Raw genomic sequence first — 25,560 nt, 5'->3', positions numbered from 1 at the left:
AGGTGAAAAAAATTAAGAAAAAAATATTTTTTTAAAAAAAATCACACACACACACAAATATTTGTTCAGGTGTGTAGCCACCACAGAAATGGCAACAATTAACACTCAGGTCTTTATTTCATGGGGTGGTGCTAAAACCAATCGGAGATTCTTTCCAAAGATTATGTGAATTGCACTGTGGGAGGCAGTCTTGAGAATCCATTCTTAGATAGGTAAACGGTAAAGGGACCCCTGACCATTAGGTCCAGTCGTGACCGACTCTGGGGTTGCGGCGCTCATCTCGCTTTACTGGCTGAGAGTGCCGGCGTATAGCTTCCGGGTCATGTGGCCAGCATCACTAAGCCGCTTCTGGCGAACCAGAGCAGTGCATGGAAACGCCGTTTACCTTCCCGCCGGAGCGGTACCTATTTATCTACTTGCACTTTGATGTGCTTTCGAACTGCTAGGTTGGCAGGAGCAGGGACCGAGCAACGGGAGCTCACCCCGTCGCGGGATCCGAACCGCCGACCTTCTGATCAGCAAGTCCTAGGCTCTGTGGTTTAAACCACAGCGCCACCCGCCTCCCTCCATTCTTAGATAGGTGACAGTTAAAGGGCAAGTTCTCACTAACTTATTGTCCGGGTGACATCCCTTCAGATACCTCCACACAAAAATATTCCCTTTACATAGAAGATGACTATTTCATTAACAGGCCAGAGGCTGGGGACTCCTTTGTCTCCTTCTGACTTTCCTGACTTCTTAGTCACTGATAAGTTATTGAGCTTTTCTGTTTCATTACAGAACTAGCAAATTATTTTTCTCTTTTGGAAATTATTAGGGCATCATCTTGCACTATGTTAAGCAAATTTACACGCAAATCTCATAACGAAATGATGGTGAAGTAGGTCTCACCAGTTGAACACATTTAATCCTACCAATGTAACTGTGATTTTTCTGGCAAGCAAATTCCATTACTGGGGGGGAAAAAATCAGCAGCACACAATGAAAACTGATTTTTCATGTTTTTAAATAAGCATTTATCTGTATGTGGTCACACAGCTTCTGAAGTAATTAATGTGGTTCAATAGACCGAAGAAAATTGTCGGTGGATTGAAAACTGTGAAGACAAGGTATTATATATAATCGACTTTTTATTTTGTTCTGTGTACATTGCAATGTTTTTTTGTTGTTGCTATGGCCGATGGCTGATACAAAGTTTCATCCATTCATTCATTCATTCATTCATTCATTCAGGTATTACCCTGTGAACTGCCCTGAGACCTGTGGGTATAGGGTGGTATACAAATTTAAATAATAATAATAATACTAATACTACTACTACTACTACTACTAATAATAATAATAATATTTCAACTGACTCCAGATACTCCAGCTAATTGTAAGGCTACAGGGATTTAAATGTGTCAAAGCTATGAAGAGCAGTATTTTATGAAATGCACTTCATACTTTGTACTCTGTGACTTGTGGGAATGGATTCAGTTACAGATAGGTAGCCGTGTTGGTCTGCCATAGTCAAAACAAAAAAATTCCTTCCAGTAGCACCTTAAAGACCAACTAAGTTAGTTCTTGGTATGAGCTTTCGTGTGCAAGCACACTTCTTCAGATACACTGAAACAGAAGTTGCCAGATCCTTCTATATAGTGAGAAGGTGGGGAGGGGTATTACTCAGAAGGGTGGTGGGAATGGGTGATTGGCAGATAGCTGAGATGAGCCTGTTGACGACTCTTAACGACTGCAATAGGTCTTACAGGAAAAAGCAAGGGGTGAGAAGGTTTTTCCTGTAAGACCTATTGCAGTCGTTAAGAGTCGTCAACAGGCTCATCTCAGCTATCTGCCAATCACCCATTCCCACCACCCTTCTGAGTAATACCCCTCCCCACCTTCTCACTATATAGAAGGATCTGGCAACTTCTGTTTCAGTGTATCTGAAGAAGTGTGCATGCACCCAAAAGCTCATACCAAGAACTAACTTAGTTGGTCTTTAAGGTGCTACTGGAAGGATTTTTTTTGTTTTGTGGGAATGGAAACTGAGAAATACCCAGACAAATAGGTGGTTAATCACAGGCATAGGCAAACTTGGCCCTTCAAGATGTTTTGAGACTACAATTCCCATCATCCCTGACCACTGGTCCTCTTAGCTAGGGATGATGGGAGTTGTAGTCCCAAAACATCTGGAGGTCCGAGTTTGCCTAAGATGCCACAATTCCAAATTTCTCTTCATGTGCAAATGCAGGTCAGGGTGGAGTTGCTACCATTTAGGAAGATAGATGGAAGGGTGCATATACTGAATATGGCAAATGACTTTTCAACTCTACTTATATCAAGATCGTGAAATAATTTTCTGTCTTACTTGAACTTGTTTCTTTCTTCCCGCTCTATCCTTTGCAGCCTCTCCTCCCTCTCCTGACGTCGCCTCTCTCTTTCCGCTGCCAAAGACTCCTGGTGCTGCCGATACGACGATGTAAGTAGACCACCCAAGGACGGCCTGCAGACCAAGGAGAAACCAAGATCACATCGCTTCATATTTTTCAATAAAATAGCTTTTCACCTGTCTACTTTTTCTCATTCTAAATACATATACTGTATCCCATGGGTAGGCAAAGAAAGGCCCGGGGGGGCCGGATCCAGCCCAATCGCCTTCTAAATCCGGCCCACAGAAGGTCCGGGAATCAGTGTGTTTTCACATGAGAAGAATGTGTCCTTTTATTTAAAATGAATCTTTGGGTTATTTGTGGGGCATAGGAATTTGTTCACCCCCCTCCCAAAAAATATAGTTCGGCCCCCCACAAGGTCTGAGGGACAGTGGAGTGGCCCCCTGCCGAAAAAGTTTGCTGACCTGACCCCTGCTGTATCCCAGCAGCCTGTCTTTTCCATATGTGACTTACAGCCACTCTGGTTCATGCTAAAAGGTGAATTACCATTTTGTACATACTCTGGTAGGGCTTCTGATTAAAACAACAACAACAACAACAAGAGCCCAATACAGTATTACACTAAGGGCCAATGGGAAAGGATTACCAGCCATTTCACTGATTTGATCAACCCAAAAGTAAAGACCGCTGGAAACCTTTCTCTTTCGTTGAAGCAAGCTATTTTCAGGGGTGGTCTTTGGTAATCTTTGCTAATATGGCACTCTGAGCCAGGCCAAGTTTGGCTCCCCCAAATGGATCGTCTCAATTCTGCACCTTCCCAATTTTGCACCCTCTCGGCTTGACACCCTGTGTGGGAGAACCACCCGCGCTGCCCGAAATCTGATGCTGCTCTTTTGTAACTGCTGGATGCCATACTTCATTCCAGCACAAAGGTTGACAGCACGGCCGGATTTAGGTTGGATGAGTCCCTAAGCTACTGAAGGTAACGGGGCCCTTTATATGTCCAGCTGCCCTTTGTCAACAACAAATTGTCGCTATTTTTTGTGTTGAATATATGCTATATGGTAATTTATGGACCTAATAGGTATCTAAAGCCATTTGCACGTAACAAAGTACTGTATGTATTTTATCAGAGTGATTGTTGAACTGAAATACAATTAAGAAGTGATATTTTAGGGAGCAGGCTAGCAGGCAGGGGCCATTACAGTGGTGCCTCGCTAGACGAAATTAATTCGTTCCGCAAGTTTTTTCTTCTTGCGAGTTTTTCGTCTTGCGAAGCACGGTTTCCCATAGGAATGCATTGAAAATCAATCAATGCGTTCCTATGGAGACCGTCCAGGGACAGAGGGGAAGCGCCGCGCGCCTTTCCCTCTGTCCCCGGACCTGTTTAAAGCAAGGGGCGGCAGGGAGAAGATTGCTTCTCCCCGGACCTGTTTTAAAGCAAGGGAAGGGGCAGCAGGGAGAATCGCTTCTCCCCGTTGCCGCCCCTTGGTTCAAAAGGGGTCCGGGGAGAGAGGGGAAGGCACGTGCGCCTTCCCCTCTGTCCCCGGAGATTGCGGGGCTGGCAATGGGGAGAAGCGATCTTCTCCCCGCCGCCCCTTGCTTCAAAAGAGGTCCGGGGACAGAGGGGAAGACGTGCTGTGCTTCCCCGCTATCCCCGGAGCTTGCGGGGCAAGCTTCGTTTTGCGAAGCAAGCCCATAGGGAAATGCGTCTTGCGAAGCGGCTAAGAAAACGAAAAACTCTTTTGTCTAGCGAGTTTTTCGTCTTCCGGGGCGTTCGTCTTGCGGGGCACCACTGTACTTACATTCTAGGAGCCTACACAACAGAAAACACTGTTGCTGTATGTAAGGTAAAGGCAAAGGGATCCCTGACTGTTAGGGTCCAGTCGTGGACGACTCTGGGGTTGCAGCGCTCATCTCGCTTTACTGGCCGAGGGAGCTGGCATACAGCTTCCGGGTGATGTGGCCAGCATGACTAAGCCTCTTCTGGCAAACCAGAGCAGCGCATGGAAATGCCGTTTACCTTCCCGCCGGAGCGGTACCTATTTATCTACTTGCACTTTGACGTGCTTTTGAACTGCTAGGTTGGCAGGAGCAGGGACAGAGCAACGGGAGCTCACTCCGTCATGGGGATTCAATCCACCAACCTTCTGATTGGCTAGCCCAAGAGGCTCGGTGGTTTAGACCACAGCACCACCCGCTGTAGGTAGGTTTTATTTTATTTCTTTTTTATCTTATATTTTGGAAATGTACATCCAGTGGTTCTTTCCTTTAAATTTTTTTGGGGTCCCCAAGAGAGTGGGGCCCTAAGCTATAGCTTGTTTAGCTTATACGTAAAACTGGCACTGGTTGCCAGTCACTGGCTAGGAGTGCCACCACTATGACTTCGCAGCTTCTAGGGAGCGGTTGAAAGCTATGTCCATTCTCAGAGAGCAAGGCATTGCAAGGCAACATCTGAGACGGGCCTTATGGACTCAGGCATTGCTTTGCAAAGGTGGGTGTGGCGAGTGCCGCACAGATGTCTTTCTTACATCTATGCTTCCACCTTCTCACCCCTTGCCTTTTCCTGTAAGACCTATTACAGTCGTTAAGAGTCGTCAACAGGCTCATCTCAGCTATCTGCCAATCTCCCATTCCCACCACCCTTCTGAGTAATACCCCTCCCCACCTTCTCACTATATAGAAGGGTCTGGCAACTTCTGTTTCAGTGTATCTGAAGATGTGTGCATGCACACGAAAGCTCATACCAAGAACTAACGTAATTGGTCTTTAAGGTGCTACTGGAAGGAATTTTTTATTTTGATTACATCTATGCCTTTGCCATAACTTGATGTTATTCGTATTTTTTTTTATTTAATACCCTTCCGTAACTCACATACCAGTGTGCAACCCAAAAAGTCAACAGCTAACACAAGAATAAAATAATAAAAGCCCATTAAGAAAACTGCTTATTAGCAGTTTTCAGGCAAAGCAGCACCCCGCTGGAATGACAGAGACAAAACATGCAAGTTAAAACAAGACAAAGAAGGAAGTTATTGTTATGGCTGAACTGAAACTGCTAAATGTTTTCCATGACCACTTTCTGAAGTGCTGAGAATTACATCCCTGTTTCAATTATTTTTTGGCCCTCCCTCTGAACGTGCTTGCTTACTCATTTAAATTGGCCTCACTTTTGGTAACATTATCACATAGCTAAATCGGGATTGGCTAAGCAGTATCACGGTATCATCCTTTCAGTACTTGATTCCTAATTGGGTGGGATCCCCCAATGTGACCAATACAGGAAATTGCAAGGGGCAACCCCGGGGGGTGGGGGGGTCGCTGCATGACACATAAAATAAAAAAGTGAGGCTCTTTTTCTAGAATCAACAGTGGAATAAAAGGCTCACTGCTGGCTCTGTGATTTGAACTTTGATACAGCCATCTGTTAAAATGTAATCAAAGGACCACATGTAACTGTACTCTCTGAAATCGAGGGTGGTCCCTTTTTCCTTACAGGACGTTACCTAAAAGCTCCAATTCCAGGAAAAGAAATCAAGACGGGCCATTTCAGAAGGGCTTATCAAATTCTTGCTTTGGAGTCTCAAGATTGCTGCCCCTGTAATTAGTGGGTGCATTTTTACAGATATTTGTAAGTGAAAGCAGATGTACAGTAGGTTCTCCTGACCTATTTCATCAAGGCATTCGCAATATCCCAAGTTTGGAATGAAAGGGTTAGCTGGGGAGAAAGGAGGAATCGCAGCCCCTTTCTCTAAAAACAAAAGAAGCAAGGTGATCACTGCCACTATTTTAAAACACTTTGGCTTGTAGATGTGCATACAAATATTCAGTTACGCAAGACGTGACAGCTTTTGCCCCACTGGCAGCAGATCAATGCAAGTAGGATTTCAACAATTTCTGCGCATTGAATTCGAATCTGTTACATCCCACATGGATAAACATTACATAAGGGGGTATAAAACCCAACATCCCGTAAACCTTGTTTCTGAAACAAAATTACAGATGCAATATCCTTGTCTGACTGCTGTCAAGCTAGGCCTGAGCTAAAAAAGGTTGTGAAACATTCATCAGACGACAAAAGCAACCCCCTTTATCACTGACTTTTCAAGGTGGCACTGTCAAAGGGGGCGAAAACCTTTGCCTAGTTCCAAAGGTCATAAAGAAGAATGAGGGGGCTGCTTCTGCGGGGAATCTCTTCCCTGCTCATCATTTTATAAGAGATTCCCCATCTTAAAAGAGGCAAATCCTTCTACTCTCTTGGCAAACAGCCTCCAAATGGCAGGGGGTGGGGAGTGGGCAAGAATTGTGCTGCTTCCTTTAAATTGGCAAAAGAAAACACCTTGCAAATACACCATACCTTGCAAATACAAGGCAACTGGCACAGGAACAAGGGAAATGGCTATAATCCCAATAAAGGTAAAGTTAAAGGGACCCCTGACCATTAGGTCCAGTTGTGGCCGACTCTGGGGTTGCGGTGCACATCTCGCTTTATTGGCCGAGGGAGCCGGCGTACAGCTTCCGGGTCATGTGGCCAGCATGACTAAGCCGCTTCTGGCAAACCAGAGCAGCGCACAGAAACGCCGTTTACCTTCCCGCCGGAGCGGTACCTATTTATCTACTTGCACTTTGACGTGCTTTCGAACTGCTAGGTTGGCAGGAGCAGGGACCGAGCAACGGGAGCTCACCCCGTCACAGGGATTCAAACCGCCGACCTTCTGATCGGCAAGTCCTAGGCTCTGTGGTTTCCAACTCCACTGGAGTTTCTGGGACAGCTTCAAGGGAAGCCCCGCGTAGAGCGAATTACAGTAGTCAAGCCTGGAGATGACCGTCGCATGGATCACTGTGGCCAGGTTGGGGCGGGAAAGGTAAGGGACCAACTGCTTGATGCGGTGAAGGTGGAAAAATGTCGCCTTGGCTGTTGCTGTAACTTGCGCCTCCATGGAAAGGGAGGCGTCAAGGATTACACCCAAACTCTTAACGGAAGGCAATGGCACTAATTGGGCCCCCGCAAGAGAAGGGAGTTGGTCCCTCATCCCCATGCCATCCCGACCCAGCCATAGGACCTCTGTCTTCGAAGGATTTAGTTTCAATCGGCTCCCACGAAACCATCCAGCCACAGCTTCCAAGCATCTCGTCAGTGCGTTCGGGGCCGAGTCGGTGTGGCCATCCATCAGCAGATAGAGATGAGTGTCATCAGCATATTGGTGACAGCCCAGCCCAAAGCTCCGGATAATCTGGGCAAGGGGGCGCATAAAGATGTTAAAAAGCATCGGGGAGAGAATTGCGCCCTGCGGCACTCCACACACCAAGGAGTGTCGCGATGACATTTCCCTCCCTAGTGCAACCCTCTGTCTCCGACCAGAGATAAAAGAGCACAACCAGTTACGGGCTATGCCCTGTATCCCCACGTCTGCAAGGCGGTGGTCCAGAAGATCATGATCGACCATGTCAAAGGCTGCTGACAAATCTAAAAGGATCAGCAGTCCTGACCCGCCTCAATCCAGTTGTCTACGGAGATCATCTGTTAGGGCAACCAGAGCCGTCTCCGTCCCAAAACCAGGACGGAAACCGGACTGAAATGGATCAGTTTAGTCATGCTGGCCACATGGCCCAGGAAGCTGTCTGTGCACAAACGCCGGCTCCCTCAGCCTGAAAGCAAGGTGAGTGCCGCAACCCCATAGTTGCCTTTGACTGGACTTAACTGTCCAGGAGTTCTTTACCTTTACCTTTTTTTAAATTAGAGCCTCAGGGGCACCACAAAGATGACGTCAAATGCAAGGGGGGGGGCGCCACAGGGTTTGCACAGGGCACTGCTGAAATTTTAGATCCCAAGGTCCACCAATGCTCGGATTACCCCAGGAAGAAAATGATAAGGGGGAACGGAAAGATTAGGGTTAAAAATGGTACCAAAGTTAGTAGCAGATGGTGCAGACAATGGCTACAAACAACTTAGAAAAAAGGCAAAGCCAAGTAATTTTCAGGAACCATTTCATCCCTCATACAAACACAACAGAACCTCCAGTGTTTTGCAAAACTTGTGAACCCTACAAAACCCTTGTTAATTCCAGGATGGCGCTACATGTTAATAATAATAATAATATCTTTATTGTCATTGCCCCCTTCGGGGACAACGAAATTACTTGACTGCTCCATAAAAACACTAGTTAAACAATACAGTATAATACAGCAAGGGAGATTAGATGACTTTCAAAGTCCGGGCTTCCCATTCAGGGCCGAGATTGCTCTGGGGAAGAAGCTGTTCTTAAGACGGCTCGTTCTTGTCTTCATCGTCCTGTATCTCCGTCCCGACGGCAAGAGCTCGAAGAGACAGTGACCAGGATGCGATGGATCTTTTACTATGTCCAGTGCCTTCCTATGGCACCTTGTGGCATAAATCTGCTCTAAGGTGGAGAGTGGGCAGCCAACAATGCTCTCTGCTGCCTTAGCAACCCTGCACAACCCCATCCTGTCCTGGGTAGTACAGCTTCCGTACCACACACATAAGCCATAAGTGAGCACGCTCTCCATGGCACAGTGATAGAAGGCAAGCAGCAGTTTCTGCGGAAGATGGTTTTTCCTTACTGATGGCATAGTGATATCATTGAAAACAGTGTTTGCACACAGACTTGCCCCTTTGTCCCCAGAAATGCATCTCTCCTGGCGATGTAGAAATCCAGTTACAGGCTGGCAAGATTACTTCCTTTTCTTTTGCTTAAGAAGAAGTCACGGTCACAAAGGTGGAGCTGTAAATGTGCCAGTATCTCTCCACAACCGGCAACGTAAGATTGCACTGCACTTAGAACTTGTCTGGTAGGATCCCCCAAGGCTAACGTACATTTTATAAACACATTTATAAACACAACTGTCAGGGGTTCAGGAGCAGAGGCACAGGAGAGGGAGGAAACAGAGAGCGAGGGGGAGGAATCCGAAGGTAATATGAGCGACGACAGCGGACCGAGATCTCCGAGTCTTTCCAGTGAGTCGGAAGATTCTCAGAAAGGGGCGCCAGTGGTCAGAGCAAGGGGGGCGCCTAGGGGAACACCCCAGGAAGAAGGGACCAGAGGGGGTTCAGAGAGCAGCAGTTGGAAATCGGGACCAGCGTCCCCACCAGAGCGCAGCAGGGGGGAGGAGTCCCAGGTATCGGGATCGGGCGGCTCTCCGCAAGAGGGAGGACAGGAGTCAGGAGTGGCCACACCTCCATCGGGGAGCGAGGAAACGGTCAAGAGGAAGGTTGAAGGCTGCGCGCGCGTGCCAAGTTCAAATGCACAGGAAGGCGGCGCAGTAAGCAGCCCGGATAGAGAGCCAGGTCCTAAAGCCCGCCGCAAAGAGGGAGAAGAGTCGGGGGGTCAGCGTCAGAAGAGTCCAGGAAGGAAGAGACCACGGGGGGTAGAGGGACCCAGAGGAGAAAGGAAAGAAGGAAGAGGTGGAGCAAGGCGAGAGTATTAAGTTGGTGTACAGGGGGCGGAGACTCAGACGGAGCTTCGCCGGTCTAGCTTCTAAGACGTAGAGCTGCGCGCTCCGGCTTTGGAATGGAAACTGTAACTCAATAAAGACTTTTGTACAGTACTGCTGGCTAGCGTGGTCCTCTGTGAGCTGGGACCTGGAAGCGGCTCTGACAACAACGATTTTGTTTTTTTTGGGGGGGGGGAGTGGGGTAGGTTGCAGAGAAATGAGGCCAGCCTTGTAGTGCAACAGCTGGTGCGAGCTGTTTCTGAATTTGCACTGTGAAGGAATCGGCCTTGACTCTCCTTGACTGCTTGTGTATATAATGGCAATGTATGTCTTGCTTATATGGCTTGTTGAGAAGCGCATAGTTAGCTTGAAACTCTAGCATGTGCCCTGAGTCTACTGTGACATCAAGGCATAGGCGTCTGCCACTGCTGATGTGTCTAACAGCACATGTCTCTCTGAGGGTGGGGAATTTTAAAGCTCTAAGCTTCCCAAGGGGAGGAGCACAACTGACAGGTGACATTTAAACACACAGACAGACAGGAGGTGAGCACATCAAGGGTATCTTACATGATACAGAGAAGATTTGGGATTTCAAGGTTTCAAGGAACAAAGGCTGATTAACTCTTTGCTACTTCCTAATTGGGGAACTGTTCCTCTTGCATTTTATGGCCTTTTGGTCAATGTTCTTTCTTTTCATTATATTTTATGTTTATGTTTATGTTGTGAAATAAGGTTTTGGCATAAGAAAACATTTTCTTCTTTTCACATAACCCTAGAACTGTGAAAATACCACCTTCCAATTTGACACTGTGATTTGGGGGCTCTTCCAGAATTTGTATGTGTCTGTGAAATTATTTCAAAGGCTGAGGTGGGGAACTTTCTGGTGAGTTGAGGTTAACTTTGTTTCACTGCTGCAGAAAACCTCCTAGCAGCAACCACATCCTGATCTCATTTCATGGCACTAGGGGCACGTGCTGACTACTGAGAGGAGATTTGCTGCTGCTCTATTAAGCAGTGACAAAATAAAAGTTCAAGAAAGAAGATAATGACTTTTGTAAATCAAGAAAATCTTTAATTAAAAAAGATATACAGTGGTGCCTCGCAAGACGAAATTAATCTGTTCCGCAAGTCTCTTCGTCTTGCGGTTTTTTCGTCTTGCGAAGCACGGCTATTAGCGGCCTAGCGGCTATTAGCGGCTTTAAGAAAAAGGAAACAAACTCGCAAGAACTCGCAAGACATTTCGTCTTGCGAAGCAAGCCCATAGGGAAATTCGTCTTGCGGAACGACTCAAAAAACAGAAAACTCTTTCGTCTTGCGCGTTTTTCGTCTTGTGAGGCATTCGTCTTGCGAGGTACCACTGTATTACAAACAAACTCCTAGACAAAAGTGATCTTGTATAGTAATGCTGTTGAAGTTATGTATTACTGTATTGCATTTGCATATAAATAAAATATAACAAAAAATCCAACAGAAAAAAGAAAGAAATAAGATCATGGCTGCCAGTAATGATTAATTAATTTGTTATTTATATCATACCCTTCAGCAATGGATGGGTAACAATCAAATACACTGGCAAGCCCCCTCTCAACTTGCAAATTATTCTTTCTGTCTGAAATCTTTCCACTGCCGCTACCACCACATATTTCATAGAATCGCAAGAGTTGAACGATGCCTTGAAGGTAATCCAATTCACTGCCTAGTGCAGGAAAGCCAAACCTAGACCTACCTGGATCCATTGCTGAACTCTTCTAGGAATGTAACTCTATAAACCACTTTGAAACCAGATTCGGTCAAGGAAAGCATATCAATATTTTAACTTATTTTCAATTAATTAATCTATTTTTTGTTCACGCTGTTTTCTTACCAACCTGTCAATTTTGGCCTCTTCGGGTGGCGATACAGCATGGCGAGAATTGGGCGTTGTAGGTGCACTTAATCCAGAATGAGGTAACGTGGAAGAACAGGAGTTGTTGCTGTAGCCACTGTACCTGAAGTTGACAGAAGCGGGAAAGGTCACTTCATAAACAGGTCAACAACATGCTGTTTTCATTAATGCACTACAAAAGGATCCCTGGGTTAATAGTGCGCTAGAGGTCCACAGACAAAAACAAACTGCCCAGTCAGTACAAATGCATTTGTAATATTCAGCACTGTTTGGTTTTTGTTGCCCCGTCACAAAATTCACAATTGGCAGAATTCCAGTTTAAATCTGCCAAATCTATGCATCCTTGGCTGTCCGGTGTTACGATATAGAAGCAATGCGGCTGCGAGCAGCTGCTAGCATGAAAGCAAAACATAATGGGAATGTTGGGACTGTTCCGTGGGAACAGAGGGACAGTCTATTCACAGTGCAAAGCACAGGAATTAGCTCAGAGTGTAATATGAGCTGTACAGGAAGTACAGGAGGAGGAGTTTGTCTCTCTGCTGTTGGAGTTTGAAGAGAGCAGACGTGTTTCTCTGTAACGCTGCAAAGACAGAAATAAAGGCATGTAAATACAATTCTGTCTATCTCTTTCCCCTGCCTGAGAGGGCAGGGAAGAGTGGTGTGTTCTTCTCACGCTTGAGGAGGATCGCCGATCGTGACCTAGCCTGGATCCTGCTCGGGAATGCAGACAGGGAGGTCAACAGGAGATCAAGCCGGGTGCCTGGAGAGTGGCCAGTTTCTCCTGATTGAGGCAAGATTTCCTGACACGCTCATCCTCCAACTCTCGCTTTCCTGCTCACATCATTTCTGCTAATAGTGCACAATCCCTCATATCTCTAGACCCTATTTAGGGTGTTGTGGGTTTTTTTGCCCCAGTCCTATCATCTCTGCCCTGCTGCAATTTTGTTTCTCTCCCACCCAGTGTTTTCTCAGGTTCCTGTTTTTCTGACAACACTTTATGTTATGTACTGAAGTTCTCACCCTGGGCCAGCAGGGGGATACTGTAGTTATGCAAATAAGGGATTGAAAGTGACGTTCAGTGATTGGGTGGTTTTAGAAAATTGTTACAGTTACATTGTAAAGGCAAAGGTAAAGGGACCCCTGACTGACTCTGGGGTTGCGGCACTCATCTCGCTTTATTGGCTAAGGGAGCCGGCGTAAAGCTTCCGGGTCATGTGGCCAGAATGACTAAGCTGCTTCTGGTGAACCAGAGCAGCGCACGGAAATGCCATTTACCTTCCTGTCAGAGCGGCACCTATTTATCTACTTGCACTTTGACGTGCTTTTGAACTGCTTGGTTGGCAGGAGCAGGGACCGAGCAACAGAAGCTCACCCCGTCGCGGGGATTCGAACTGCCGACCTTCTGATCCGCAAGTCCTAGGCTCTGTGGTTTAACCCACAACGCCACCCGCGTTACATTGTAGTGGAGCTCTATATAAGCAGGCTGACTGAACCCTTCAGTTCAGTTCTGTTCTGGCCTGTGAATAAACAAGAGCTGTTTGAAGAATCGCTGTGTCATCTGATATGTTCACCCAGAACTTAACACTTTACCTTGTCCCATTTTCCTTCACCATAGTGCCTTCTGATCAGCCTTCACAGTACTCTTCTCTCCCTTTCTCGACAGGATTCCCTCCTGATCTTCAAGGCTCCCTCACAGATTAGCACTGACAACTGAAATGTGCTCTACGTGGGGCTACCTTTGAAGGTGACCTAGAAACTACAACTAATCCAGAATGCAGCAGCTAGACTGGTGACTGGGAGCGGCCGCCAAGACCATATAACACCGGTCCTGAAAGACCTACACTGGCTCCCAGTACATTTCCGAGCACAATTCAAAGTGTTGGTGCTGACCTTTAAAGCCCTAAATGGCCTCGGCCCAGTATACCCGAAGGAGCGTCTCCACCCCCATCGTTCAGCCCAGACACTGAGGTCAAGCTCCGAGGGTCTTCTGGTGGTTCCCTCACTGCGAGAAGTGAGGTTACAGGGAACCAGGCAGAGGGCCTTCTCAGCAGTGGCGCCCGCCCTGTGGAATGTCCTCCCATCGGATGTCAAGGAAATAAACAACTATCTGACTTTTAGAAGACATCTGAAAGCAGACCTGTGCGGTAAGCTGCCCAGAGTGGCAGGAGAAACCCAGCCAGATGGGCAGGGTATAAATAATAAAAAGATGATGATGATGATGATGATGATGATTACCTTCTTCCTGTACCAGTACTGCATCTCCTCTGCCCTTTCCCTCATTACTCCTCCACCTACAGACACATCCCCTCCCACATCCCTACGGCAACCATGCTGTGTTGTTACATCACATCACCAAGGAAGCCATTTTGTGACTGGTGCCTACAGAAGTTTCTCAAGATTCAAAATGTGCTCTTGGGTTAGAGGATAAAGGAGCCCCCTGTTTTTAATGTAGAAGGAAACAAAAAGTGACACGCAGAGTTCTCTAATGCACAATCGCAGAGAAATAAGGAGGAAAACAGAAGAAAGCTTCTCTCGGGGAGCCCATATGTTCGCACTGTCTGGTTCCAGGTAAGACATAGGGGACTTATCATCATGGTGGGACCAGGCAATGGTGTGTTGCATGAGAAAACTGAAACACAATCCAAAGCGCGTTTGCGCATGCGTGCACGTGTGCACCCACAAACACAACCAGCACCATTACTATAAAGCCTACTTATGTATAGTCTTTTTTCCCCCCACAAATGGGTAAGATCGTGTACAAGTATCTGCAGAACAGCACTAGCACCTATTTTCCTGTTCCACGTATATTATATCAATTCAGACCTTATGGTGAAAATTGGGTAAGAAATCTTATAAATAAATGGATACATGGACTGGGCTCTCTCAAGAACTCACAAAAGCTACAGGTGTTCCTAAAATCTGTACATACTTTGTCACGTGCAATTTTATGCCATCTTTTGAAGGTCAGGGTGAGAGGCCCAGAAATAAATTGTGGAGCACACACATAACAAGACGTCTAACAGACAGAATGTCGGCAGGTGAAGCTTTCCACATACAGTGGTGCCCCGCAAGATGAATGCCTCGCAAGACGGAAAACCCGCTAGACGAAAGGGTTTTCCGTTTTTGAGCTGCTTCGCAAGACGATTTTCCCTATGGGCTTGCTTTGCAAGACGAAAACGTCTTGCAAGTGTTCCGAATTTTTTTCCCTCCCCCCCTTTTTCTAAGCCGCTAAGCCGCTAATAGCCTTTTAGCTGCTAATCTGCTAAGCCTTTAATAGCCGCTAAGCCTTTAATAGCCGCTAAGCCTTTAATAGCCGCTAAGCCTTTAATAGCCGCTAAACCACTAATAGCGCTAATCCGCACATAGGGTTGCTTCGCAAGACGAAAAAACCGCTAGACTAAGAGGCTCGTGGAACGGATTAATTTCGTCTTGCAAGGCACCACTGTAATTCCCCTTCCCTATAAGAGACATGCCCTGCCACACAGCTGTTAAAAAGGCACAAAACCCCAGGGCTGACACACTGTCAACTATAAACCAAACCACACAAAGTTAGAGCAAAACAAACACCAACAAAACATTTGGGCAACATTTATAAATTAAAAACTATTTAAATTGAAGATCTGGAACTATATAGCAGTCACAGGAAAAAGGTGATGGTGAGACGTGAGTGTTACAAAGATACAAAATTAGGAAAACAAATATTCCCACCGTCTTCCAGGCTTTGATTGCTACATTCCTATCCCAGAAATTTACAAAACCACACTAAAACCAGTTTGACAACACTGATAAAAGAAAATAGCAATGAAAATACTCTGAGCACATCGGCAATGTCCCCACCACCAGGACCGTAACTCCAAGGCTTCAACCAATCTTAATCTGGCCTGATTATTGCATGTTTACTTAGATCCATAAGTCTCACACATTCAATTCAAATTACTCCCAGGCAGGGATGGGGGTGAAATTTGATTCATTTCACATGTAATGGCAAAAGTATCTAATTCACACTTTCCAAAACAATACTCAAACCAAAACACAGCCATAACCTAAAATTTTGCAGCACATTTTAATTAATTAATTAATATTAATAATAATAATAATAATAATAAATAACACAAAAATGCATACACTGCAGCAAGGTGTGTATAGAAATGAATATACAGTAAAAAATAACACACAAACATCTGGTGTATGGGGGGAGAAATTGCTTTATAAAAATGTGTCTATTGGGGAAAACTGCAAACAAAAATGTGTATCTGAATGATGATGAATCTTCATAAGGACTTAAAAACAAATATCCTAAACTGTTGTGGAAATGTGGAGAACTGAATTTAAGGGCATAAAACAAAAAACAAAAGCTGAGAGAAATCAGAATTGTCAGATTCACTGAACTCTACCCCCAGGTGCACTGAGGAACTATATCAGGTGTCAGCAAACTTTTTCAGCAGGGGGCTGGTCCACTGTCCCTCAGACTTTGTGGGGGCGGGGGGGCTGGACTATATTTTTTTGGGGGAAAGGAATGAATTCCTACGCCTCACAAATAACTCAGAGATGAATTTTAAATAAAAGGACACATTCTACTCATGTAAAAACCGGGCCATCCACAGGCCGGATTTAGAAGGCGATTGGACCGTATCCAGCCCCTGGGCCTTAGTTTGCCTACCCATGAACTATACAGTGGTAACTCGGGTTACATACGCTTCAGGTTACATACGCTTCAGGTTACAGACTCCACTAACCCAGAAATAGTGCTTCAGGTTAAGAACTTTGCTTCAGGATGAGAACAGAAATCGTGCTCCGGCTGCGCGGCAGCAGCAGGAGGCCCCATTAGCTAAAGTGGTGCTTCAGGTTAAGAACAGTTTCAGGTTAAGAACAGACCTCCGGAATGAATTAAGTACTTAACCCGAGGTACCACTGTACTAACACCACAATATCATGCATGCATTCTGCCAAAGTGGGATAAAAATACTATCAATCAGATTACATATTTTAAAGGCATACCTCAAATCACAATCAAATGATCTCTAAACAACTTACATGCTAACAATCCTGTGCATGCTTACTTGGAAGTAAGTCCTCTTTGGGAAGTTTTTGCATTGCCCATTTGCCTTTTTGAGGGGTGGGTCCTTTGACATCCAGCCACACAGGTGATATAGTGGTATTTTCAGGGGGTCGGGGGATAACCTTTAGGGTTTATCTGATTTCAGATGAACTCACCACACAGAAGATATATCCTGCTTGATAGGAAGGGCAGAGGGCGATGAGGGGCAATAGCAGATCTTTGAACTACAGATATGCCAGTGATTAGAATAATGAGACTGGTTTTAGGAAAGAGAAATGTGGACTTAAGGGCAGGAGAAATCGGCAGGTCCTGGGATCTTAGGGATTCCCTATCGCCTGGTGTCCAGAGAACTCCCTGGTCACCTATGGGCTAAAACAGGCTGGGTCATCTCATAGAAATCACTCAGAGCAGCCTTTCTCAACCTGTGGGTCCCCAGGTGTTGTTGAACTACAACTCCCATCACCTCTAGCTAGCAAGGCCAGAGCTCAGGGATGATGGGAGTTGTAGTCCAACAACATCTGGGGACCCACAAGTTGAGAACCGCTGACTTAGAGGTTTGCTGGCACATTTTGCTTTGCGTCATCTCTCCCATGAGGCCTAGCAACTTGCCTCTTTTAAAGAAAAGAAAAGAAAGCTCACTGTACAACGCCCCTTCTGGCTATGGGCTGGTACATCAGTACCTTGCTACAGTGGTGCCCCGCAAGACGAATGCCTCGCAAGACGGAAAACTCGCTAGACGAAAGAGTTTTCCATTTTGGAGGTGCTTCGCAAAACGAATTTCCTATGGGCTTGCTTCGCAAGACGACAATGTCTTGCGAGTTCCTGCTGCTTTTTTTTCTTCCCCCCCTTTTTCTAAGCCGCTAAGCCGCTTATCAGCTGATCCGATCAGCAGATAAGCCGCTAAAAGCCGCTAAAAGCGCTAATCCGCTAATCCGTCAATGAGCTTGCTTCGCAAGACGAAAAAACCGCTAGACGAAGAGAATCACAGAACGGATTCTTTTCGTCTTGCGAGGCACCACTGTACCTTGCTATTGGTGTCCATGAATTCAATGCTTCAGATATTGGGGGAATAAAGAATGGTGTTAACCATGGGGTCTTATCTGATATTATTTTTTATTGGACCAGCAAGGATATCCTGACTACAGTGGTACCTCTGATTACGAACTTAATTCGTTCCGGAGGTCCGTTCTTAAGCTGAAAGCGTTCTTATCCTGAGGCGTGCTTTCGCTAATGGGGTCTCCCACTGCACACGCGCCTCTGGCGCACGATTTCCATTCGCATCCTGGGGCAAAGTTTGTAACCAGGAGCAGCTACTTCCGGGTTAGCGGAGTTCGTAACCTGAAGCGTTTGTAACCAGAGGTACCACTGGATATGAGAGTATTCTGGTATAAGGAATCAAAATGCTGAAGGTCAGGAAAGGAAAGGAAGACATTAAATTCAGTAGCATCCCATAACAAGGAAAGAATATTGTATGAAGAAGAATCACCCACCTAAGAGAAGACAAAGAGTGGAAATTAAAAGGATCGAAGGAGTCAGAAAATTTGTTCACAGGCAGGTTTTCAGAAGGACTGCAGGAGAAAGGAGAAACAATTACTACAGATGTGTTTGACAGGGGAAAAAAGGAATACACGCTGAGCAGATATGAAATATGTATGGAAGAAGTGCAGTTTGCTCACTTATACTCAGTTGTACCTTGGTTAACATTGCTGTGGCATACAGAAAAAAGGAGAACAGAATTCTAGTACAATACATGTTTCAGATATCAAGCTTATGGTCCGGAGGAGGTTAAGCAGGAATGATGTCAAAATAAGGAATAAACTATGAACAATTGCACCGAGAGGCTCTCTAGACTCCCAGTTGTCACCTCCACTATTTTGAGAGAAACGGTAGGAAAAGAATCTCAGCATGTGAGGAACTGCTTGTCTAGACAGAGCCAAAGAGCTCTTGGTAAGGGAAGGCTGAGAAAGAAAAGCTTGTGTTGAACCTACCCATATAAATATAACATGACCTCAAATCAACTGATCTCCAATCCTTCCTTTTGTGCCACTACCCCTGACGTAGATTATATTGTGTGCCTATGGGAGAGAACTGAACTTTTATTTTAGTTTTTGGATAGTGCCAAAATTTTGAGGTTTATAGTTATTATTATTAATAATAATGAATAATTACAGGTGTACAGCGGTTTGAATCCCTGCGACAGGGTGAGCTCCCATTGCTCGGTCCCTGCTCCTACCAACCTAGCAGTTCAAAAGCACATCAAAGCGCAAGTAGATAAAGAGGTACCACTCCGGCGGGAAGGTAAACAGCATTTCCGTGTGCTGCTTTAGTTCGTCAGAAGCGGCTTAGTCATGCTGGCCACATAACCTGGAAGCTGCACACCGGCTCCCTCAGCCAGTAAAGCGAGATGAGCGCCGCAACCCCAGAGTCGTCCGCGACTGGACCTAATGGTCAGGGGTCCCTTTACCTTTACCTTTATGTATATATATCATAATACTGAAGCATGTGTTGAGCTGAATCTGTGTGGGGTCCAATGCAAACATATGAACTTTGAACAGGGGTAGGTATGCTATAGGGGCACACTTGGCTGGTTTGATTCCAATCCCCCACTGCGCACAGGATCTGAGATGTCTACTTGGGACAAAGTTTGGAGGTAAAATGAGCAAAATAATGACAGGAGAAGTCCAAGTAAGAAACCACCCAAAATGATGTCCTGGCATGGTAACCATTCATATGGAACATCGATGTCCAACAGGTCGACCGCGATCGACAGGTAGACCCTTGAGTGATCGTGGTCAATCGCATGACCCTTACTGATCGCGGGAATAAAAGCAATGTATAATAATGAATGTTTCCCTCCTCTGCTCCCACCTTTGCTCTGTCCCAACGTTGCGTCTAAAGGGCGTTTTTTAATAGTTTGCTTCCAACCTTAGTTGGCCTTATTGTTTTATGCACTTGTTAGAGCCGTAGTTAATTCTTGGCTCCCCTCCCCCCCAGAAAGCTCAACAACTTTTGCCTCTCTCCCCTTCCACGCCCCCCACGCTCATCCTCCCTCCAATAACAATGGGTAGATCCATGCCAGTTTTTTTTATACTGGGAGTAGATAGCGGTCTCTTGGGAGTCGGACGTGCCGGATATAGAATATTTCTTGAACATAACATTCCAATTATCTCACAGACTATTTTATGAAACTCTTGAGAAGTGCTACCTGTGTTCCCTAATCCCTTCTGTTTCCTTCTCTTTAACAGGTGCTGGAGGTGCTTCAAGATCATAGGAGAACAGATGAAAGGGGCTGTGTGGGACGTAAGGTAATTTATCGACAGTTGGGGATGCCTTTGGCGTGACGGATGATGAATTCTGGGAAGAGTTGATGGATACAGATGAGGGTGATGAATGGAGAGAACAATGGTGTGAAGCAAATGGATCAGGCACAGGGCAGGATGATGAGCTCCTGGGTGAATTCTCTGCCCTAAAGCCCACGGGAAGCCTCTCATCCTGAGATAATACACCGGAAGTCTCAGAACTCTGTGAACCATGTCCAACCTCCTGTCCTTCTGGAAGCCTTCTGGGAAAGGAAGGAGGACAGGTAGAACAGGAGAGGAGAGAAAATTGCATTAATGGAAGCATTGGAATAGATGGGTTAATGGTGAAAACACAAAAGAGAAGTTTAGCTGCCTTGTATGCTTATAAACTTCCCCGAGAGGGCAAGGAAGGTGGAGAGGTCTCTTGGGATCTCTTCCCAAGGTGTCTTCAGATTTATCTGAAAAGCAGCTGAGAATAGCTTACGATTGCCAAATGGCGCTCTGCAATACCGTTGCAAGGAATTTCTAGGGCACCTCAATCTCTTCTCTGCAGAATGAAGATCAGATGAAGAGTGAGAATTTCGGGATGAGGGAGCTTGCTATACGCCTCTCAGAACAGGTATCCAAAAGCTCCAGATGTTTCATGGGGGCGTGCTGAAATGATGCCTCCAATATCATGCTGTAACAATTTTACCCGTTCAGAAGATAATTTACTATAATAGGAATGAAGACTAAGGAATATTAAAAGATAACTTTTTGGTCAGCCAATCAGGAAACAATGTTTGGTTGAATTTAAGGCATCCATTTGAAATGTTACCGAATAGCAGAGTGAAATATTTGATCACTTGACAAATTTATTTGACATATTTATGTGTGTGTGTGGGGGGGGGGTGTAATATGCCAGTAGCAAACTCTTGGACATTTAAAGGGAAATGTTAGGGGGGTGAGGAACCACACAATAAAGCATTCCATGTGAATTTTATAATATAAATATTTTTATACTATATTAAAAGATGGAATTAATGTTGTGTTAGATGAATCACAGTAATAGTCAAGGAAAACAGAAAGAGAGAAAGAGAGAAAGAGAGAAAGAGAGAGAGAGAGAGAGAGAGAGAGAGAGAAAGAAAGAAAGAAAGAAAGAAAGAAAGAAAGAAAGAAAGAAGAAAGAAAGAAAAGAAAAGATGAATGTACCAAATAAAAGCTTTAAAGGGGTGTATATCGTTGAAAACAGACCTTGTATCATCTCCAGTTTCAATTAAAATACTTTGTTTCCCTAAACAATTTAATATAAATTATCCATATATTGAACTAGTGTGGGGGGCTATAGTGTTTTATCTAGGCAGCCAGGGCTCCTTCGGATGACAAGATCTTTTTGCACCAGGTCAGTGAGGACCACTTGCTTTTTAAAATTCTCCCATATTACAGAACTCCCTGTGCTCCTTTCGGACTGTATCTGTAGGTTTCTCCCTTTGTGTCAAATAAGTGGGGTCAAATAAGTGTTGTTTACAACGTTTACAACGTCTGATGTCTAAACTGGAAGATCTGGGGCTTCCGTTATCACTTTGTGGGTGGATATTGGACTTTTTGTCAGACCGCCCCCAGAGGGTTCGGTTGGGCCCTTATACCTCTAGTATGCTTAGGACTAACACAGGAACACCACAGGGATGCGTACTCAGTCCGCTCCTTTATATTCTCTACACGTACGATTGTGTCGCTGCTCACCCTAGTAATAGGGTTGTCAAATTTGCAGATGACACAACCGTGATTGGGCTCATCTCTGAAAGGGAGGGTGAAACGGACTATAGAGATGAGGTGGAGCGGCTGACAGAGTGGTGCAGAGCTAACAACTTGCTCATAAATACAAGGAAGACAAAGGAGCTTGTGGTGGACTTCAGGAGACAGAAGAGCAATGTCCAGCCACTTTTGATTGATGGGGTCTGTGTGGAGAGGGTAACAACGTTCAGATTTTTGGGCATTGAATTACAAGAGGATCTGTCCTGGAGTGTCAACACAAGGGGGCTTGTGAAGAAGGCGCAGCAGAGACTGTACTTTTTGAGAATACTAAGGAAAAACCATCTTTCGCAGAAACTGCTGCTTGCCTTCAATCACTGTGCCATTGAGAGCGTGCTCACTTATGGCTTATGTGTGTGGTACGGAAGCTGTACTACCCGGGACAGGTTGGGGTTATGCAGAGTTGTTAAGGCAGCAGAGAGCATTGTTGGCTGCCCACTCTCCACCTTAGAGCAGATTTATGCCACAAGGTGCCATAGGAAGGCACTGGACATAGTAAAAGATCCATCGCATCTTGGTCACTGTCTCTTCGAGCTCCTGCCGTCGGGACGGAGATACAGGACGATGAAGACAAGAACAAGCCGTCTTAAGAACAGCTTCTTCCCCAGAGCGATCTCGGCCCTGAATGGGAAGCCTGGACTTTGAAAGTCATCTAATCTTCCTTGCTGTTTTATACTGTATTGTTTTAATTAGTGTTTTTATAGTTGTTTTGATTTTGTGTGGAGTGCCCTACCTGGGTGGATGGAGCAGCCAAGTAATTTCGTTGTCCCCGAGAGGGGGCAATGACAATAAAGATATTATTATTATTATTATTATTATTATTATTATTATTATTATTATTATTATTACTTGTTATAATACATGGAAGATGGATCTCCCTCGGGAGGTTCTGGACTCTCCTTCCTTGGAGGTTTCTAAGCAGAGGTGGGATGGCCATCTGTCATGGATGCTTTAGCTGAGATTCCTGCATTGCAGAGGGTTGGACTAGAAAGATGACCCTTTGAGTCCCTTCCAGCTCCAGGATTCTATGTTTTTCTGCTTCAACAATATTTCATTCTGTTCCTATCATTTTATGTAAATGTATTTTGTATGAGCAGTTGGGGGAGTGGTGCAGGAAAAACAACTTACTCCTTAACTAAAAGAAAACTAAAGAGATTATTGTGGACTTTAGGAAATGTAAATTGAATATTCAGCCACTTATTATTGAGGGGAAGTGCGTGGAACAGGTCTCGGTGTTTCGATTTCTGGGAATGGAGTTGAGAGATGACCTAACTGGGGAGAAAACAGCAAAGACCTGATGAAGAGAGCACAGCAGAGGTTATATTTTCTGAGAATCTTCCGGAAAAACCATCTCTCAAAGGACCTGTTGATGGCATTTTACCATTGTACTGTGGAGAGTGTATTAACTTATGGTCTCTGTGTGTGGTTTGGGAGCTGCACGGTCAGGGAAAAAACAATGCTGTCCAGAGTTGTAAAGACTGCAGAGAGAATAACTGGGTGCACTCTTCCCACCTTGGATCAAATCTATGCTTCCAGGTCCATAAGAAAGCTGCAGAGATAGTGCAGGATAGTGCGTACCCCGGAAATGATCTGTTTCAGCTTCTGCCTTCTGGAAGAAGGTACAGGGTTATAAAGACTAGGACTAGCCGCCTGAGGAACAGTTTCTACCCAAATGCGATTTTGGTTTTAAACACATTGTAAGGAGTCTGTATGGGAGTATATTGTATTTAAAAATGGGGTATCAGAGTTTTTAGGGGGCTAACCAGGTTGGGATAGCTGGGATAGCAGGCTTGTTGAGTTTTGAATGTCTTATGCAGATTTTTCAATTTCGTTGTTTTGTATGGAGCAATGATAATAAAGATTATCGTATTGTATAAATGATAAAAAATATAAAAATATAAATAAAGCACGTTCAATTTACAAACAAAACATTTAAATAGCTACCTTTCTACCAGTATGGGGGTAGCCAGGATTTTTCTTAGGGGGACAGACTTTTGTTTTTTGGGGGGGCAGAACCTCAGATTTGTATTGATTTGTACTTATTGAGGGGGGCAGCTGCGCCCATGGGGGGCACAGGAAGGATGCTAAACATAAATATTTAAGAAGAGATAATATTATGCTTCTGGGTTCAATCATACATTTAACAAGGACAGAGCAAAAATTCTGAAGGGCCGTTATCAGCTATTAAAGTTAGTGAGATGTTTAGTTCAGGCACTCTTTAAGGTGTTAGGAAGGGCACCACCCTAGTACCTGGTTTTGACCTGCCTAGAGGACTCTTCCTCCCCCTCCTCCTCTGAATTAGGTTCTGTGACTGGTTGCTCCTCTTCCTCCTCCTCCTCATCTTCCTCCTCCTCCTCTCTAGGACCAAAGCAATGGAAAGAGGCATGCAGATGGACAGAAACACATAATACAGAAGAGAAAAATGAGATGAGCAGATACCTTCAGCAGAACCAAATAAAACTAGGAGTGAGAGAAGGAAAGGAAAAGGAGAGAAATAATGAAACCAGCAATGCATTGACTTACTGCACGGAAATATTTGTTCAATACTGCAGGATGCAGTCCTGATTCCACTGAAGTAAACGGGCTACACCTGCCTCTGTGTTGCTAGCTCTCTTTTTATATATTACATATTATATTTAATATTTATGAGAGCTGATTATTAGGCACTTTCTGTTTTACTTAGTTCCCTATTTTCCAATATTTTAATATCAGATCTGTTTCTCCTTTGTGCTGCGCTTGGAAAAACAGTCTTCTTCAACTCCTTGCAGGTGAACAAACATAAAGTGGAGAATGTTCCATCAAAAAGGAAGGTTTTATAAGTCATAAGTAGGTATCATTTTTATTTCCTTCCAAATTCGCCTGCTTCTGCCGTCAATTTATTACTGAAATTCCACTTGCTCAGTCTAAATGCTGCAGCCCATAGTTTTATTGCCTAAGCTTGAAAAAGCAGGCAATTTGACCACATGCTGATCAAAAGCTTTGAACACAATCTGCCCTCTCCCTTGGGCATGAAGCCTGTGTACATACGTCTCTGCACGCATGGAGGAAATCCCTCACAGCCTCTCTGTGAATTCTCAACTACTTATTGGAAGCATGGAATGGAGTAGAAGGCTTCAGGATAGAAGCATGTGAGGTGGTGGAGGACGTCTTCTCCAGCTGCCTTGAAAATATTTGATTGAGAGGCAAGCGCTTGAAGAAATAGGTAAATGGATGGCATTACAAAGGTGATGGACTCAGTGAACTCAGGGGCAGCAGGACAGAAGAGAGGAGAAAGCTCAACAGAAGCTTAGCCAAGAGTACCAGGCCGCTGGAGCCTCAGATCCTAATAATCTTTGAGATTAAGGAGGAAGAACCTGGAAGATTTGCGGGAATAGCTGGTTAGTGGCAGAGTCATTTGCTTTGTAGTTGAGTTGGGATTTGAATGTCTGACTGGCCCAAGTCCAAAATCATAGCGATTAGTCATCACACTGCTCTGGGGTTCATCTATGTATACTTCCTAATAATGTAGTATTTAAGGCAGGCTTCCTCAACCTCAGCCCTCCGGATGTTTTGAGACTACAGTTCCCATCATCCCCAGATTCCTGCTTGGCAGGGGGTTGGACTCGATGGCCCTTGTGGTCTCTTCCAACTCTATGATTCTATGATTCTAACCACTGGTCCTGCTAGCTAGGGATCAGGGGAGTTGTAGGCCAAAAACATCTG

General features: G+C 45.0%; 1 protein-coding gene and 1 long non-coding RNA gene across 15 annotated transcripts in view; one reads left to right on the top strand and one right to left on the bottom strand.

Annotated features, from left to right (window-relative positions):
- Positions 1 to 25,560, bottom strand: part of FHOD3 (formin homology 2 domain containing 3) — a 369,691-nt gene that overhangs the window by 87,196 nt on the left and 256,935 nt on the right. For 6 of the 14 annotated variants that reach the window (XR_014518727.1, XR_014518728.1, XR_014518729.1 and 3 more), the window contains exons 11-14: positions 19,974 to 20,330; positions 18,259 to 18,336; positions 11,693 to 11,812; positions 2,351 to 2,485 (exon numbers count right to left, since the gene is read on the bottom strand). Coding sequence is in view for 2 of the 14 variants with exons in the window: in XM_083473089.1 (XP_083329215.1) it covers positions 2,351 to 2,485; positions 11,693 to 11,812; positions 18,259 to 18,336; positions 19,974 to 20,330 (690 nt within the window). In the remaining 12 variants the exon portion in view is untranslated. Of the gene's footprint in view, positions 1 to 2,350; positions 2,486 to 11,692; positions 11,813 to 18,258; positions 18,337 to 19,973; positions 20,331 to 24,108; positions 24,217 to 25,560 lie in introns of all 14 variants that reach the window. The other 8 variants (XR_014518726.1, XR_014518731.1, XR_014518732.1 and 5 more) reach the window with 3 other exon arrangements.
- LOC310692429 lies at positions 14,021 to 25,428 on the top strand. The gene is made up of 3 exons (XR_014518804.1): positions 14,021 to 14,277; positions 20,014 to 20,073; positions 24,221 to 25,428. It is a non-coding gene; the product is annotated as an uncharacterized lncRNA (long non-coding RNA).

Source organism: Podarcis liolepis, assembly GCF_965112155.1.
Source record: "Podarcis liolepis genome assembly, chromosome: 13".
Lineage (NCBI taxonomy): Eukaryota > Metazoa > Chordata > Lepidosauria > Squamata > Lacertidae > Podarcis > Podarcis liolepis.
Note: the sequence above shows the minus strand (reverse complement) of the source record. Positions and strands in the feature narration are given on the sequence as shown.